Below are 17,775 nucleotides of genomic sequence, written 5' to 3'. Positions count from 1 at the left end.
TGTTCTGTTGTACATTGTAAAGAAAATGAAGAAACTGTATTGCTGTATATTCTAAAGGTAATGAAGAAACTTACTTTGTTAGCAATTATTAATGTTTATGTATATCCACTTCTATGCATGGCACCATCAATGTGTATGATATATGTGTATGTATCTGCATGAGCAATGATATAATGCAGAACCAATCAAATCAAATCAAATAAAAACTGGTAAAACAGCATTCTCCCTCGCGTCTTATGGGGTACAACGACGACTCACCACCAGGGCATAGCAGCATTCGCCATACAATTTTCTCGTTAAAAAAACTTTACGCAAGACAATTCATTTTCTTCTCACCCTCAGTATTGTCGCCTTCCCCGGTTTCACCGTCTGATTCTTGAGGTGTTTGCTCTAGTGATGTAGGGAAAATGCATAGAAATACAATTTTAGACGAGTTAAATTGTACTGATTTACACAGGTTTACAAAGGCCATGAAGACTCATTATCAATCAAGCCATTTTGACTAACTTTTTTTTTTCAAGAAAACGCTATCTACAGAGATTTGGGTTTTTTGTTTAATAATTTTATGCTATTATTCCTCTGTGAATGGAATTTTATGCACGATCTTTTCAAGAATTTCTTCACATCTTCACATCTCGATCACTTTCACTCAGCCATAGCCAGGTCAAATCAGTAACACTATAGTTGAACAAAATACTCATTATGCAGTCTTTTATTCACTCAATTTGGTCTTGTCCCGACTGCAAAGTTTCCTTCATTCTTGTAACTCGCTTTACCATCGCTTTCTGGAGGAGGCATAATATATATGCATTATGCATCGGATAAAGCGAGAATAAAAGAAAAGCGATGAGCTTTGATATTTCTCAATGTATTTAAGGACTGCATTTGTGAACTTTAAGGCCGACACCAATTCGTGTTCGGATAATAGGTCCAAACATGTTATGCTGCATGCTATAGCATACTCTTATCTTTATAGGCAGTTGATCAAAAAACTCACCATCCGGGCAGATATAGCAGCATTCTCCCTCGGGTTTTATGGCGTTCTTGCAGAAGGCAGGCTGACAAGACTCTATGACGCAAGTTGCTGTGGCATTGTCGCAGTTACATGTTGTACATTCGTCTACCTTCCAGCTCTCACCATGTAGGTAGGGAATTCCCCGATAGACGCACGGGAGTAGCAGGACATTGCTACTAAGACTGAGTGAGAAGAAATCTGTCCTCCAAGAAGGATGATAGAAAATGTTAATATATTCAGTTTAAAAGGTAGGAAGAAAATATTATTATCTATGCCAATGATAACAACAAGATACCCCTTCTTCAGATTAAAAGACTTTTCTGTATCACGGTGAGGAATGATGACACTGGCAATCTGAGAAGCGGGTAATTTCAAAGTCCACAGATGTTTTCTTATTTTATAAAGACAAAGTACAAATAAACACCTTTTCCTTTGTTTTTCATTCGCAAGTTTGAAAAGTTACAATTTCTCATGTGCACAGCTTTGTATTAACCCTAAAAGGGCTGGGGTGGGGCGGAATCCGCCCCCCCCCCCCTGAACGTTTCACGCTATAAATCTGTAGCGCGAGAAGGCCTCGTCGCGAGGCTTCTTGACTTTCTTCATTCAAGTCTCGCGCAACTTTTGAGTCCAAATTTGCAACGTCCGCGCATACTTTTACGAAGCCACGCCCATTTTTGTAACAGAATGTCGCCCCAAAACGGGCACAATTTTGTGATTTTGTGTACATTTCCTATGGAAAACAGTGTTCTCTCATGAAAGTCATAAAAACCTGATAATTTTTACAATTAATCACTTTCATTAATTAATTTTGTGCTTATTATGGTAGAAAAGTGGTCAGTGACAATTTCCAATGAAAACACAAAGAAAAAACACAACAGTTGAAAAACAAAGAAATACATAAGAAATTCTGAAAACAATGAAATACATAAGAATTGAAATGAGTTTTGGAAGTTTTTGTGATGTACAATTGTTGAATATGCTAAAACAGATTTACAGATCAAAAATTAGAATCTCAATGCTTTTAATTAAGCTAGAATATCATCTTGAGCTTAATTTGCATAATTAATTAATGAAAATTAGAAATTGATTGTTTCAAAAAATCTTATGACACAATCTTGTAGATTATGACGTGGGTCTCACTCATGCAAAATTTCATCGCGATCGCACCACCGATGGCCGAGAACTGGGGGGGGGGGGGAAGAATCCATCCCCCCCCCCTCCGGTCTGAGCATAGTAAAAAAAGCCCGGCCCCTTTAGGGTTAATACATGTTCAATACAAGAATATTATACGGCGTCAATTTTTCACTCGCTCTTTCTCTGTCTCTATTGTATGAATGTGTTTATAAGTATACCGGTGCCATATTGAGAAGCAATCTCACCCAAATTGCTTTATTATAGGCAGATAGTACTTTGAATTAACTCACTTACTTGACACAATTTTCTCCTTAAAAAAAGGCTTATATACGCAAGACATTTCATTTTCTTCTCACCCTCAGTATTGTCGCCTTTCCCGGTTTCACCGTCTGATTCTGGAGGTGTTTGCTCTAGTGATGTAGAGAAAATGCATAAAAATAACATTTTAGACCAGTTAAATAGCATTGACTGCACAGGTTGGCAAAGGTCATAGTGAATCACAATCGATCAAGCCACTTTGCCAAACCTTATTCCTCAAGTAAAAACTTTTTTGGATGATTTTGCAGAGATTTTTTTTTTCAATTTCGTACTACTATTATCTGTGAATGAAATGATATGTTCGATCTTTCAAAGCACTTCTTCATACATGTATCTTCATATCTCGATCACTTTCACTCAGCCATAGCCAGGTCAAATCAGTAACACTATAGTTGAACAAATACTCATTATGCAATCTTTTATTCACTCAATTTGGTCTTGTCCCGACTGCAAAGTTTCCTTCATTCTTGTAACTCGCTTTACCATCGCTTTCTGGAGGAGACATATGCATTATGCAACGGATAAAGCGAGAATAAAAGAAAAGCGAGGAGCTTTGAAATTTCTCAATGTATCTAAGGACTGCATTTGTGAACTTTAAGGCCGACACCAATTCGTGTTCCGATAATAGGTCCAAACATGTTATGCTGCATGCTATAGCATACTCGTATCTTTATAGGCAGTTGATCAAAAAACTCACCATCCGGGCAGATATAGCAGCATTCTCCCTCGGGTTTTATGGGGTTCTTGCAGAAGGCAGGCTGACAAGACTCTATGACGCAAGTTGCTGTGGCATTGTCGCAGTTACATGTTGTACATTCGTCTACCTTCCAGCTCTCACCATGTAGGTAGGGACTTCCCCGATAGACGCACGGGAGAAGTGGGACATTGCCACTAAGACTGAGTGAGAAGGAATCTGTCCTCCAAGAAGGATGATAGAAAATGTTAATATATTCAGTTTAAAAGGTAGGAAGAAAATATTATTATCCATGCCAATGATAATAACAAGATACCCCTTCTTCAGTTTAAAAGACTTTTCTGTATCACGGTGAGGAATGATGACACTGGCAATCTGAGAAGCGGGTAATTTCAAAGTCCACATAATGTTTTCTTATTTTATAAAGACAAAGGACAAATAAACACCTTTTCCTTTGTTTTTCATTCGCAAGTTTGAAAAGTTACAATTTCTCATGTGCACAGCTTTGTATTAACCCTAAAAGGGCCGGGGGGGGGGGGGGCGGAATCCGCCCTCCCCCACCCCCCACGTTTCGCGCTATAAATCTGTAACGCGAGGAGGCCTCGTCGCGAGGCTTCTTGACTTTCTTCGTTCAAGTCTCGCGCAACTTTTGAGTCCAAATTTGCAACGTCCGCGCATACTTTTACGAAGCCACGCCCATTTTTGTAACGGAATGTCGCCCCAAAACGGGCACAATTTTGTGATTTTGTGTACACTCCTATGGAAAACAGTGTTCTCTCATGAAGGTCATAAAAACCTGATAATTTTTACAATTAATCACTTTCATTGATTAATTTTGTGCTTATTATGGTAGAAAAGTAGTCAGTGACAATTTCCAATGAAAAAACCAAAGAAAAAAAACAACAGTTGAAAAACAAAGAAATACATAAGAAATTCTGAAAACAATGAAATACATAAGAATTGAAATGAGTTTTGGAAGTTTTTGTGATGTACAATTGTTGAATATGCTAAAACAGATTTACAGATCAAAAATTAAAATCTCAATGCTTTTAATTAAGCTAGAATATCATCTTGAGCTTAATTTCCATAATTAATTAATGAAATTTAGAAATTGATTGTTTCAAAAAAATCTTATGACACAATCTTGTAGATTATGACGTGGGTCTCACTCATGCAAAATTTCATCGCGATCGCACCACCGATGGCCGAGAACTGGGGGGGGGGGGGGGAAGAATCCATCCCCCCCCCCCTCCGGTCTGAGCATAGTAAAAAAAGCCCGGCCCCTTTAGGGTTAATACATGTTCAATACAAGAATATTATACGGCGTCAATTTTTCACTCGCTCTTTCTCTGTCTCTATTGTATGAATGTGTTTATAAGTATACCGGTGCCATATTGAGAAGCAATCTCACCCAAATTGCTTTATTATAGGCAGATAGTACTTTGAATTAACTCACTTACTTGACACAATTTTCTCCTTAAAAAAGGCTTATATACGCAAGACATTTCATTTTCTTCTCACCCTCAGTATTGTCGCCTTTCCCGGTTTCACCGTCTGATTCTGGAGGTGTTTGCTCTAGTGATGTAGAGAAAATGCATAAAAATAACATTTTAGACCAGTTAAATAGCATTGACTGCACAGGTTGGCAAAGGTCATAGTGAATCACAATCGATCAAGCCACTTTGCCAAACCTTATTCCTCAAGTAAAAACTTTTTTGGATGATTTTGCAGAGATTTTTTTTTTTCAATTTCGTACTACTATTATCTGGTGAATGAAATGATATGTTCGATCTTTCAAAGCACTTCTTCATACATGTATCTTCATATCTCGATCACTTTCACTCAGCCATAGCCAGGGTCAAATCAGTAACACTATAGTTGAACAAATACTCATTATGCAATCTTTTATTCACTCAATTTGGTCTTGTCCCGACTGCAAAGTTTCCTTCATTCTTGTAACTCGCTTTACCATCGCTTTCTGGAGGAGACATATGCATTATGCAACGGATAAAGCGAGAATAAAAGAAAAGCGAGGAGCTTTGAAATTTCTCAATGTATCTAAGGACTGCATTTGTGAACTTTAAAGGCCGACACCAATTCGTGTTCCGATAATAGGTCCAAACATGTTATGCTGCATGCTATAGCATACTCGTATCTTTATAGGCAGTTGATCAAAAAAACTCACCATCCGGGCAGATATAGCAGCATTCTCCCTCGGGTTTTATGGGGTTCTTGCAGAAGATAGGCTGACAAGACTCTATGACGCAAGTTGTTGTGGCATTGTCGCAAGTTACATGTTGTACATTCGTCTACCTTCCAGCTCTCACCATGTAGGTAGGGACTTCCCCGATAGACGCACGGGAGAAGTGGGACATTGCCACTAAGACTGAGTGAGAAGGAATCTGTCCTCCAAGAAGGATGATAGAAAATGTTAATATATTCAGTTTAAAAGGTAGGAAGAAAATATTATTATCCATGCCAATGATAACAACAAGATACCCCTTCTTCAGTTTAAAAGACTTTTCTGTATCACGGTGAGGAATGATGACACTGGCAATCTGAGAAGCGGGTGGACAAATAAACACCTTTTCCTTTGTTTTTCATTCGCAAGTTTGAAAAGTTACAATTTCTCATGTGCACAGCTTTGTATTAACCCTAAAAGGGCCGGGGGGGGGGGGGCGGAATCCGCCCTCCCCCCCCCCACGTTTCGCGCTATAAATCTGTAACGCGAGGAGGCCTCGTCGCGAGGCTTCTTGACTTTCTTCGTTCAAGTCTCGCGCAACTTTTGAGTCCAAATTTGCAACGTCCGCGCATACTTTTACGAAGCCACGCCCATTTTTGTAACGGAATGTCGCCCCAAAACGGGCACAATTTTGTGATTTTGTGTACACTCCTATGGAAAACAGTGTTCTCTCATGAAAGTCATAAAAACCTGATAATTTTTACAATTAATCACTTTCATTGATTAATTTTGTGCTTATTATGGTAGAAAAGTGGTCAGTGACAATTTCCAATGAAAAAACCAAAGAAAAAAACAACAGTTGAAAAACAAAGAAATACATAAGAAATTCTGAAAACAATGAAATACATAAGAATTGAAATGAGTTTTGGAAGTTTTTGTGATGTACAATTGTTGAATATGCTAAAACAGATTTACAGATCAAAAATTAAAATCTCAATGCTTTTAATTAAGCTAGAATATCATCTTGAGCTTAATTTCCATAATTAATTAATGAAATTTAGAAATTGATTGTTTCAAAAAAATCTTATGACACAATCTTGTAGATTATGACGTGGGTCTCACGCATGCAAAATTTCATCGCGATCGCACCACCGATGGCCGAGATCTGGGGGGGGGGGGGGGGCGGCGGCCCCTTTAGGGTTAATACATGTTCAATACAAGAATATTATACGGCGTCAATTTTTCATTCGCTCTTTCTCTGTCTCTATTGTATGAATGTGCTTATAAGTATACCGGTGCCATATTGAGAAGCAATCTCACCCAAATTGCTTTATTATAGGCAGATAGTACTTTGAATTAACTCACTTACTTGACACAATTTTCTCCTTAAAAAAAGGCTTATATACGCAAGACATTTCATTTTCTTCTCACCCTCAGTATTGTCGCCTTTCCCGGTTTCACCGTCTGATTCTGGAGGTGTTTGCTCTAGTGATGTAGAGAAAATGCATAAAAATAACATTTTAGACCAGTTAAATAGCATTGACTGCACAGGTTGGCAAAGGTCATAGTGAATCATAATCGATCAAGCCACTTTGCCAAACCTTATTCTTCAAGTAAAAACTTTTTTGGATGATTTTGCAGAGATTTTTTTTTTTTCAATTTCGTACTACTATTATCTGTGAATGAAATGATATGCTCGATCTTTTAAAGCACTTCTTCATACATGTATCTTCATATCTCGATCACTTTCACTCAGCCATAGCCAGGTCAAATCAGTAACACTATAGTTGAACAAATACTCATTATGCAGTCTTTTATTCACTCAATTTGGTCTTGTCCCGACTGCAAAGTTTCCTTCATTCTTGTAACTCGCTTTACCATCGCTTTCTGGAGGAGACATATGCATTATGCAACGGATAAAGCGAGAATAAAAGAAAAGCGAGGAGCTTTGAAATTTCTCAATGTATCTAAGGACTGCATTTGTGAACTTTAAGGCCGACACCAATTCGTGTTCCGATAATAGGTCCAAACATGTTATGCTGCATGCTATAGCATACTCGTATCTTTATAGGCAGTTGATCAAAAAACTCACCATCCGGGCAGATATAGCAGCATTCTCCCTCGGGTTTTATGGGGTTCTTGCAGAAGGCAGGCTGACAAGACTCTATGACGCAAGTTGCTGTGGCATTGTCGCAGTTACATGTTGTACATTCGTCTACCTTCCAGCTCTCACCATGTAGGTAGGGACTTCCCCGATAGACGCACGGGAGAAGTGGGACATTGCCACTAAGACTGAGTGAGAAGGAATCTGTCCTCCAAGAAGGATGATAGAAAATGTTAATATATTCAGTTTAAAAGGTAGGAAGAAAATATTATTATCCATGCCAATGATAACAACAAGATACCCCTTCTTCAGTTTAAAAGACTTTTCTGTATCACGGTGAGGAATGATGACACTGGCAATCTGAGAAGCGGGTAATTTCAAAGTCCACATAATGTTTTCTTATTTTATAAAGACAAAGGACAAATAAACACCTTTTCCTTTGTTTTTCATTCGCAAGTTTGAAAAGTTACAATTTCTCATGTGCACAGCTTTGTATTAACCCTAAAAGGGCCGGGGGGGGGGGGGGGGCGGAATCCGCCCTCCCCCCCCCCCCCCGACGTTTCGCGCTATAAATCTGTAACGCGAGGAGGCCTCGTCGCGAGGCTTCTTGACTTTCTTCGTTCAAGTCTCGCGCAACTTTTGAGTCCAAATTTGCAACGTCCGCGCATACTTTTACGAAGCCACGCCCATTTTTGTAACGGAATGTCGCCCCAAAACGGGCACAATTTTGTGATTTTGTGTACACTCCTATGGAAAACAGTGTTCTCTCATGAAAGTCATAAAAACCTGATAATTTTTACAATTAATCACTTTCATTGATTAATTTTGTGCTTATTATGGTAGAAAAGTAGTCAGTGACAATTTCCAATGAAAAAACCAAAGAAAAAAAACAACAGTTGAAAAACAAAGAAATACATAAGAAATTCTGAAAACAATGAAATACATAAGAATTGAAATGAGTTTTGGAAGTTTTTGTGATGTACAATTGTTGAATATGCTAAAACAGATTTACAGATCAAAAATTAAAATCTCAATGCTTTTAATTAAGCTAGAATATCATCTTGAGCTTAATTTCCATAATTAATTAATGAAATTTAGAAATTGATTGTTTCAAAAAAATCTTATGACACAATCTTGTAGATTATGACGTGGGTCTCACTCATGCAAAATTTCATCGCGATCGCACCACCGATGGCCGAGAACTGGGGGGGGGGGGGGGAAGAATCCATCCCCCCCCCCCCTCCGGTCTGAGCATAGTAAAAAAAGCCCGGCCCCTTTAGGGTTAATACATGTTCAATACAAGAATATTATACGGCGTCAATTTTTCACTCGCTCTTTCTCTGTCTCTATTGTATGAATGTGTTTATAAGTATACCGGTGCCATATTGAGAAGCAATCTCACCCAAATTGCTTTATTATAGGCAGATAGTACTTTGAATTAACTCACTTACTTGACACAATTTTCTCCTTAAAAAAAGGCTTATATACGCAAGACATTTCATTTTCTTCTCACCCTCAGTATTGTCGCCTTTCCCGGTTTCACCGTCTGATTCTGGAGGTGTTTGCTCTAGTGATGTAGAGAAAATGCATAAAAATAACATTTTAGACCAGTTAAATAGCATTGACTGCACAGGTTGGCAAAGGTCATAGTGAATCACAATCGATCAAGCCACTTTGCCAAACCTTATTCCTCAAGTAAAAACTTTTTTGGATGATTTTGCAGAGATTTTTTTTTTTCAATTTCGTACTACTATTATCTGTGAATGAAATGATATGTTCGATCTTTCAAAGCACTTCTTCATACATGTATCTTCATATCTCGATCACTTTCACTCAGCCATAGCCAGGTCAAATCAGTAACACTATAGTTGAACAAATACTCATTATGCAATCTTTTATTCACTCAATTTGGTCTTGTCCCGACTGCAAAGTTTCCTTCATTCTTGTAACTCGCTTTACCATCGCTTTCTGGAGGAGACATATGCATTATGCAACGGATAAAGCGAGAATAAAAGAAAAGCGAGGAGCTTTGAAATTTCTCAATGTATCTAAGGACTGCATTTGTGAACTTTAAGGCCGACACCAATTCGTGTTCCGATAATAGGTCCAAACATGTTATGCTGCATGCTATAGCATACTCGTATCTTTATAGGCAGTTGATCAAAAAACTCACCATCCGGGCAGATATAGCAGCATTCTCCCTCGGGTTTTATGGGGTTCTTGCAGAAGATAGGCTGACAAGACTCTATGACGCAAGTTGTTGTGGCATTGTCGCAGTTACATGTTGTACATTCGTCTACCTTCCAGCTCTCACCATGTAGGTAGGGACTTCCCCGATAGACGCACGGGAGAAGTGGGACATTGCCACTAAGACTGAGTGAGAAGGAATCTGTCCTCCAAGAAGGATGATAGAAAATGTTAATATATTCAGTTTAAAAGGTAGGAAGAAAATATTATTATCCATGCCAATGATAACAACAAGATACCCCTTCTTCAGTTTAAAAGACTTTTCTGTATCACGGTGAGGAATGATGACACTGGCAATCTGAGAAGCGGGTAATTTCAAAGTCCACATAATGTTTTCTTATTTTATAAAGACAAAGGACAAATAAACACCTTTTCCTTTGTTTTTCATTCGCAAGTTTGAAAAGTTACAATTTCTCATGTGCACAGCTTTGTATTAACCCTAAAAGGGCCGGGGGGGGGGGGGGGGCGGAATCCGCCCTCCCCCCCCCCCCCACGTTTCGCGCTATAAATCTGTAACGCGAGGAGGCCTCGTCGCGAGGCTTCTTGACTTTCTTCGTTCAAGTCTCGCGCAACTTTTGAGTCCAAATTTGCAACGTCCGCGCATACTTTTACGAAGCCACGCCCATTTTTGTAACGGAATGTCGCCCCAAAACGGGCACAATTTTGTGATTTTGTGTACACTCCTATGGAAAACAGTGTTCTCTCATGAAAGTCATAAAAACCTGATAATTTTTACAATTAATCACTTTCATTGATTAATTTTGTGCTTATTATGGTAGAAAAGTGGTCAGTGACAATTTCCAATGAAAAAACCAAAGAAAAAAACAACAGTTGAAAAACAAAGAAATACATAAGAAATTCTGAAAACAATGAAATACATAAGAATTGAAATGAGTTTTGGAAGTTTTTGTGATGTACAATTGTTGAATATGCTAAAACAGATTTACAGATCAAAAATTAAAATCTCAATGCTTTTAATTAAGCTAGAATATCATCTTGAGCTTAATTTCCATAATTAATTAATGAAATTTAGAAATTGATTGTTTCAAAAAAATCTTATGACACAATCTTGTAGATTATGACGTGGGTCTCACGCATGCAAAATTTCATCGCGATCGCACCACCGATGGCCGAGATCTGGGGGGGGGGGGGGGAATCCATCCCCCCCCCCCCCCCCGGTCTGAGCATAGCCAAAAAGGCCCGGCCCCTTTAGGGTTAATACATGTTCAATACAAGAATATTATACGGCGTCAATTTTTCATTCGCTCTTTCTCTGTCTCTATTGTATGAATGTGCTTATAAGTATACCGGTGCCATATTGAGAAGCAATCTCACCCAAATTGCTTTATTATAGGCAGATAGTACTTTGAATTAACTCACTTACTTGACACAATTTTCTCCTTAAAAAAAGGCTTATATACGCAAGACATTTCATTTTCTTCTCACCCTCAGTATTGTCGCCTTTCCCGGTTTCACCGTCTGATTCTGGAGGTGTTTGCTCTAGTGATGTAGAGAAAATGCATAAAAATAACATTTTAGACCAGTTAAATAGCATTGACTGCACAGGTTGGCAAAGGTCATAGTGAATCATAATCGATCAAGCCACTTTGCCAAACCTTATTCTTCAAGTAAAAACTTTTTTGGATGATTTTGCAGAGATTTTTTTTTTTTCAATTTCGTACTACTATTATCTGTGAATGAAATGATATGCTCGATCTTTTAAAGCACTTCTTCATACATGTATCTTCATATCTCGATCACTTTCACTCAGCCATAGCCAGGTCAAATCAGTAACACTATAGTTGAACAAATACTCATTATGCAGTCTTTTATTCACTCAATTTGGTCTTGTCCCGACTGCAAAGTTTCCTTCATTCTTGTAACTCGCTTTACCATCGCTTTCTGGAGGAGACATATGCATTATGCAACGGATAAAGCGAGAATAAAAGAAAAGCGAGGAGCTTTGAAATTTCTCAATGTATCTAAGGACTGCATTTGTGAACTTTAAGGCCGACACCAATTCGTGTTCCGATAATAGGTCCAAACATGTTATGCTGCATGCTATAGCATACTCGTATCTTTATAGGCAGTTGATCAAAAAACTCACCATCCGGGCAGATATAGCAGCATTCTCCCTCGGGTTTTATGGGGTTCTTGCAGAAGATAGGCTGACAAGACTCTATGACGCAAGTTGTTGTGGCATTGTCGCAGTTACATGTTGTACATTCGTCTACCTTCCAGCTCTCACCATGTAGGTAGGGACTTCCCCGATAGACGCACGGGAGAAGTGGGACATTGCCACTAAGACTGAGTGAGAAGGAATCTGTCCTCCAAGAAGGATGATAGAAAATGTTAATATATTCAGTTTAAAAGGTAGGAAGAAAATATTATTATCCATGCCAATGATAACAACAAGATACCCCTTCTTCAGTTTAAAAGACTTTTCTGTATCACGGTGAGGAATGATGACACTGGCAATCTGAGAAGCGGGTAATTTCAAAGTCCACATAATGTTTTCTTATTTTATAAAGACAAAGGACAAATAAACACCTTTTCCTTTGTTTTTCATTCGCAAGTTTGAAAAGTTACAATTTCTCATGTGCACAGCTTTGTTTTAACCGTAAAAGGGCCGGGGGGGGGGGGGCGGAATCCGCCCTCCCCCCCCCCCCCCGACGTTTCGCGCTATAAATCTGTAACGCGAGGAGGCCTCGTCGCGAGGCTTCTTGACTTTCTTCGTTCAAGTCTCGCGCAACTTTTGAGTCCAAATTTGCAACGTCCGCGCATACTTTTACGAAGCCACGCCCATTTTTGTAACGGAATGTCGCCCCAAAACGGGCACAATTTTGTGATTTTGTGTACACTCCTATGGAAAACAGTGTTCTCTCATGAAAGTCATAAAAACCTGATAATTTTTACAATTAATCACTTTCATTGATTAATTTTGTGCTTATTATGGTAGAAAAGTGGTCAGTGACAATTTCCAATGAAAAAACCAAAGAAAAAAAAACAACAGTTGAAAAACAAAGAAATACATAAGAAATTCTGAAAACAATGAAATACATAAGAATTGAAATGAGTTTTGGAAGTTTTTGTGATGTACAATTGTTGAATATGCTAAAACAGATTTACAGATCAAAAATTAAAATCTCAATGCTTTTAATTAAGCTAGAATATCATCTTGAGCTTAATTTCCATAATTAATTAATGAAATTTAGAAATTGATTGTTTCAAAAAAATCTTATGACACAATCTTGTAGATTATGACGTGGGTCTCACGCATGCAAAATTTCATCGCGATCGCACCACCGATGGCCGAGATCTGGGGGGGGGGGGAAGAATCCATCCCCCCCCCCCCCCCGGTCTGAGCATAGCCAAAAAGGCCCGGCCCCTTTAGGGTTAATACATGTTCAATACAAGAATATTATACGGCGTCAATTTTTCACTCGCTCTTTCTCTGTCTCTATTGTATGAATGTGTTTATAAGTATACCGGTGCCATATTGAGAAGCAATCTCACCCAAATTGCGTTATTATAGGCAGATAGTACTTTGAATTAACTCACTTACTTGACACAATTTTCTCCTTAAAAAAAGGCTTATATACGCAAGACATTTCATTTTCTTCTCACCCTCAGTATTGTCGCCTTTCCCGGTTTCACCGTCTGATTCTGGAGGTGTTTGCTCTAGTAATGTAGAGAAAATGCATAAAAATAACATTTTAGACCAGTTAAATAGCATTGACTGCACAGGTTGGCAAAGGTCATAGTGAATCATAATCGATCAAGCCACTTTGCCAAACCTTATTTATCAAGTAAAAACTTTTTTGGATGATTTTGCAGAGATTTTTTTTTTTCAATTTCGTACTACTATTATCTGTGAATGAAATGATATGCTCGATCTTTTAAAGCACTTCTTCATACATGTATCTTCATATCTCGATCACTTTCACTCAGCCATAGCCAGGTCAAATCAGTAACACTATAGTTGAACAAATACTCATTATGCAGTCTTTTATTCACTCAATTTGGTCTTGTCCCGACTGCAAAGTTTCCTTCATTCTTGTAACTCGCTTTACCATCGCTTTCTGGAGGAGGCATATGCATTATGCAACGGATAAAGCGAGAATAAAAGAAAAGCGAGGAGCTTTGAAATTTCTCAATGTATTTAAGGACTGCATTTGTGAACTTTAAGGCCGACACCAATTCGTGTTCCGATAATAGGTCCAAACATGTTATGCTGCATGCTATAGCATACTCGTATCTTTATAGGCAGTTGATCAAAAAACTCACCATCCGGGCAGATATAGCAGCATTCTCCCTCGGGTTTTATGGGGTTCTTGCAGAAGATAGGCTGACAAGACTCTATGACGCAAGTTGTTGTGGCATTGTCGCAGTTACATGTTGTACATTCGTCTACCTTCCAGCTCTCACCATGTAGGTAGGGAATTCCCCGATACACGCACGGGAGAAGTGGGACATTGCCACTAAGACTGAGTGAGAAGGAATCTGTCCTCCAAGAAGGATGATAGAAAATGTTAATATATTCAGTTTAAAAGGTAGGAAGAAAATATTATTATCCATGCCAATGATAACAACAAGATACCCTTTCTTCAGTTTAAAAGACTTTTCTGTATCACGGTGAGGAATGATGACACTGGCAATCTGAGAAGCGGGTAATTTCAAAGTCCACAGATGTTTTCTTATTTTATAAAGACAAAGTACAAATAAACACCTTTTCCTTTGTTTTTCATTCGCAAGTTTGAAAAGTTACAATTTCTCATGTGCACAGCTTTGTATTAACCGTAAAAGGGCCGGGGGGGGGGGGGGGGGCGGAATCCGCCCTCTCCCCCCCCCCCCCCCGACGTTTCGCGCTATAAATCTGTAACGCGAGGAGGCCTCGTCGCGAGGCGTCTTGACTTTCTTCGTTCAAGTCTCGCGCAACTTTTGAGTCCAAATTTGCAACGTCCGCGCATACTTTTGCGAAGCCACGCCCATTTTTGTAACGGAATGTCGCCCCAAAACGGGCACAATTTTGTGATTTTGTGTACATTTCCTATGGAAAACAGTGTTCTCTCATGAAAGTCATAAAAACCTGATTATTTTTACAATTAATCACTTTTATTGATTAATTTGGTGCTAATTATGGTAGAAAAGTGGTCAGTGACAATTTCCAATGAAAAAAACAAAGAAAAAACAAAAGTTGAAAAACAAAGAAATACATAAAAAATTCTGAAAACAATAAAATACATAATAATTGAAATGAGTTTTGGAAGTTTTTGTGATGTACAATTGTTGAATATGCTAAAACAGATTTACAGATCAAAAATTAGAATCTCAATGCTTTTAATTAAGCTAGAATATCATCTTGAGCTTAATTTGCATAATCAATTAATGAAAATTAGAAATTGATTGTTTCAAAAAAATCTTATGAAACAATCTTGTAGATTATGACGTGGGTCTCACGCATGCAAAATATCATCGCGATCGCACCACCGATGGCCGAGAACTGGGGGGGGGGGGAAGAATCCATCCCCCCCCCCCCCTCCGGTCTGAGCATAGCCAAAAAAGTCCGACCCCTTTAGGGTTAATACATGTTCAATACAAGAATATTATACGGCGTCAATTTGTCATTCGCTCTTTCTCTGTCTCTATTGTATAAATGTGCTTATAAGTATACCGGTGCCATATTGATAAGCAATTTCACCCAAATTGCTTTATTATAGGCAGATAAAAAGGCTTATATACGCAAGACATTTAATTTTCTTCTCACCCTCAGTATTGTCGCCTTTCCCGGTTTCACCGTCTGATTCTGGAGGTGTTTGCTCTAGTGATGTAGAGAAAATGCATAAAAATAACATTTTAGACCAGTTAAATAGCATTGACTGCACAGGTTGGCAAAGGTCATAGTGAATCATAATCGATCAAGCCACTTTGCCAAACCTTATTCTTCAAGTAAAAACTTTTTTGGATGATTTTGCGGAGATTTTTTTTTTTTTCAATTTCGTACTATCATTATCTGTGAATGAAATGACATGCTCGGTCTTTCAAAGCACTTCTTCATACATGTATCTTCATATCTCGATCACTTTCACTCAGCCATAGCCAGGTCAAATCAGTAACACTATAGTTGAACAAATACTCATTATGCAGTCTTTTATTCACTCAATTTGGTCTTGTCCCGACTGCAAAGTTTCCTTCATTCTTGTAACTCGCTTTACCATCGCTTTCTGGAGGAGACACATGCATTATGCAACGGATAAAGCGAGAATAAAAGAAAAGCGAGGAGCTTTGAAATTTCTCTATGGATCTAAGGACTGCATTTGTGAACTTTAAGGCCGACACCAATTCGTGTTCCGATAATAGGTCCAAACATGTTATGCTGCATGCTATAGCATACTCTTATCTTTATAGGCAGTTGATCAAAAAACTCACCATCCGGGCAGATATAGCAGCATTCTCCCTCGGGTTTTATGGGGTTCTTGCAGAAGGCAGGCTGACAAGACTCTATGACGCAAGTTGTTGTGGCATTGTCGCAGTTACATGTTGTACATTCGTCCACCTTCCAGCTCTCACCATGTAGGTAGGGAATTCCCCGATACACGCACGGGAGTAGCAGGACATTGCTACTGAGACTGAGTGAGAAGAAATCTGTCCTCCAAGAAGGATGATAGAAAATGTTAATATATTCAGTTATTTAAGGACTGCATTTGTGAACTTTAAGGCCGACACCAATTCGTGTTCCGATAATAGGTGGTTATGTTGTGCTGCATGCCATAGCATAATCTTATATTTACAGGCAGTTGATCAAAAACCTCACTATCCGGGCAGATATAGCAGCATGCTGTTGTGGCATTGTCGCAGTTACATGTTGTACATTCGTCTATCTTCCAGCTGTCCCCATGCAGGTAGGGAATTCCGTGATAGACGCACGGGAGAAGCGGGTCACCGCTACTACTAAGACTGAGTGAGAAGGAGTCTGTTCCCAAATGATTATAGAATTGGATTATAGAAAGAAATAGCATTTTATTTCTATTCAAGTCGCAAGAAGAAAATATAATCGTCTATAAGATTGTGTGCTTGTATGTACCTAGAAGATCATCGGTTGAGTCCTTTGCCGCATTTTACATTTAGACTGGCCAGAGCAAGGGGAACGGGGTTAATCCAAACTTACTACATGACTGAAGTTTAATCCCTTTGAGAGACACGGGGTTGTGGACCATTCCTGTCTTGAAAGAATGCAGATTTGGGTATACTATAGTATGTATTCACGTTCGTTAGGATTTACGAACGTCAATTTCACATTTACTCTTTCAATGTATGTATGTATTTCAATGTATGATCGCCCCGTAAAGTCTGTTCTAAGCAGACTGCGGCCAATCTTGTGAAAGTAAAATCGTGTAGATCGTTAAGATCTGCACAATAAACAGAGTAAATGTCTGCTTGTGGAGATAAAAGGTTTCCTTTAAAATAAAAAAACAAAACAGGATGGTTTCTTACCCTGCGCTTGGCAGACTGCTGCTAGAGTTGTCAAGGTGACGATGGTTGACAGCAAAGTCTGCCTCTCCTGACGAAACCTGACCACCCTCCCAAGCATGGCGCTGTCTCCTATTTGTTGACCGACCTTGTTGAGAAAACTATACTGAACTGCAGGTCTTACTCCTGCTAGAGACTGTAGAGTAGTTCGAGCTCAATCTCTTTGTCGTAACGAAGATACTGAAATAAATTGGAGAGAATCTTAAAGTACCATTACATCACAGCTGTTATTGTGTGTTTTTTTCCAAATATTTGCCATTTTGAAGCTGCATGCTCTTTTTTGTTAATTCAGTTGGACTACATATTCCACGTTATTTGATTGATCATGTGACCACGAAATCAATTAGGCCTACAACTGACATCATTTGACCACATATCTTTGACCAACAGTGCAATTTTATGTAGCATTGAATCACTGAGATTTACCTTGAACATCATAAACTATTTTGTACATTCCGTAGAGTTTATTATAATCTCGACATACCGATTTTCGCTCGTGTTTCGTCATCTTTCGTAATTAGCATGTAGTACTAAACGCTTATATTATTTCT

The 17,775-nt window shown here is 38.6% G+C and overlaps 1 protein-coding gene across 1 annotated transcript; it reads right to left on the bottom strand.

Moving 5' to 3' along the window:
- Positions 1 to 307: 307 nt before the first annotated feature.
- Positions 308 to 17,285, bottom strand: LOC139708489 (cysteine-rich motor neuron 1 protein-like). Its single transcript, XM_071620437.1, has 16 exons — positions 17,189 to 17,285; positions 16,124 to 16,339; positions 15,462 to 15,515; positions 13,982 to 14,197; positions 13,322 to 13,375; positions 11,802 to 12,017; positions 11,141 to 11,194; positions 9,621 to 9,836; positions 8,961 to 9,014; positions 7,436 to 7,651; positions 6,775 to 6,828; positions 4,683 to 4,736; positions 3,165 to 3,380; positions 2,506 to 2,559; positions 998 to 1,213; positions 308 to 390 (listed from the first exon to the last, which is right to left on the bottom strand). Exons 1-16 carry the CDS (start codon positions 17,283 to 17,285, stop codon positions 308 to 310), a joined length of 2,070 nt encoding a protein of 689 aa, XP_071476538.1.
- Between the last annotated feature and the right edge of the window lie 490 nt (positions 17,286 to 17,775).

The sequence above is a fragment of the Diadema antillarum genome, unplaced genomic scaffold (assembly GCF_040938485.1).
Source record: "Diadema antillarum isolate AM-2024a unplaced genomic scaffold, OU_Dant_1.0 seq00001343_RagTag, whole genome shotgun sequence".
In the NCBI taxonomy this organism is placed as follows: domain Eukaryota; kingdom Metazoa; phylum Echinodermata; class Echinoidea; order Diadematoida; family Diadematidae; genus Diadema; species Diadema antillarum.
Note: the sequence above shows the minus strand (reverse complement) of the source record. Positions and strands in the feature narration are given on the sequence as shown.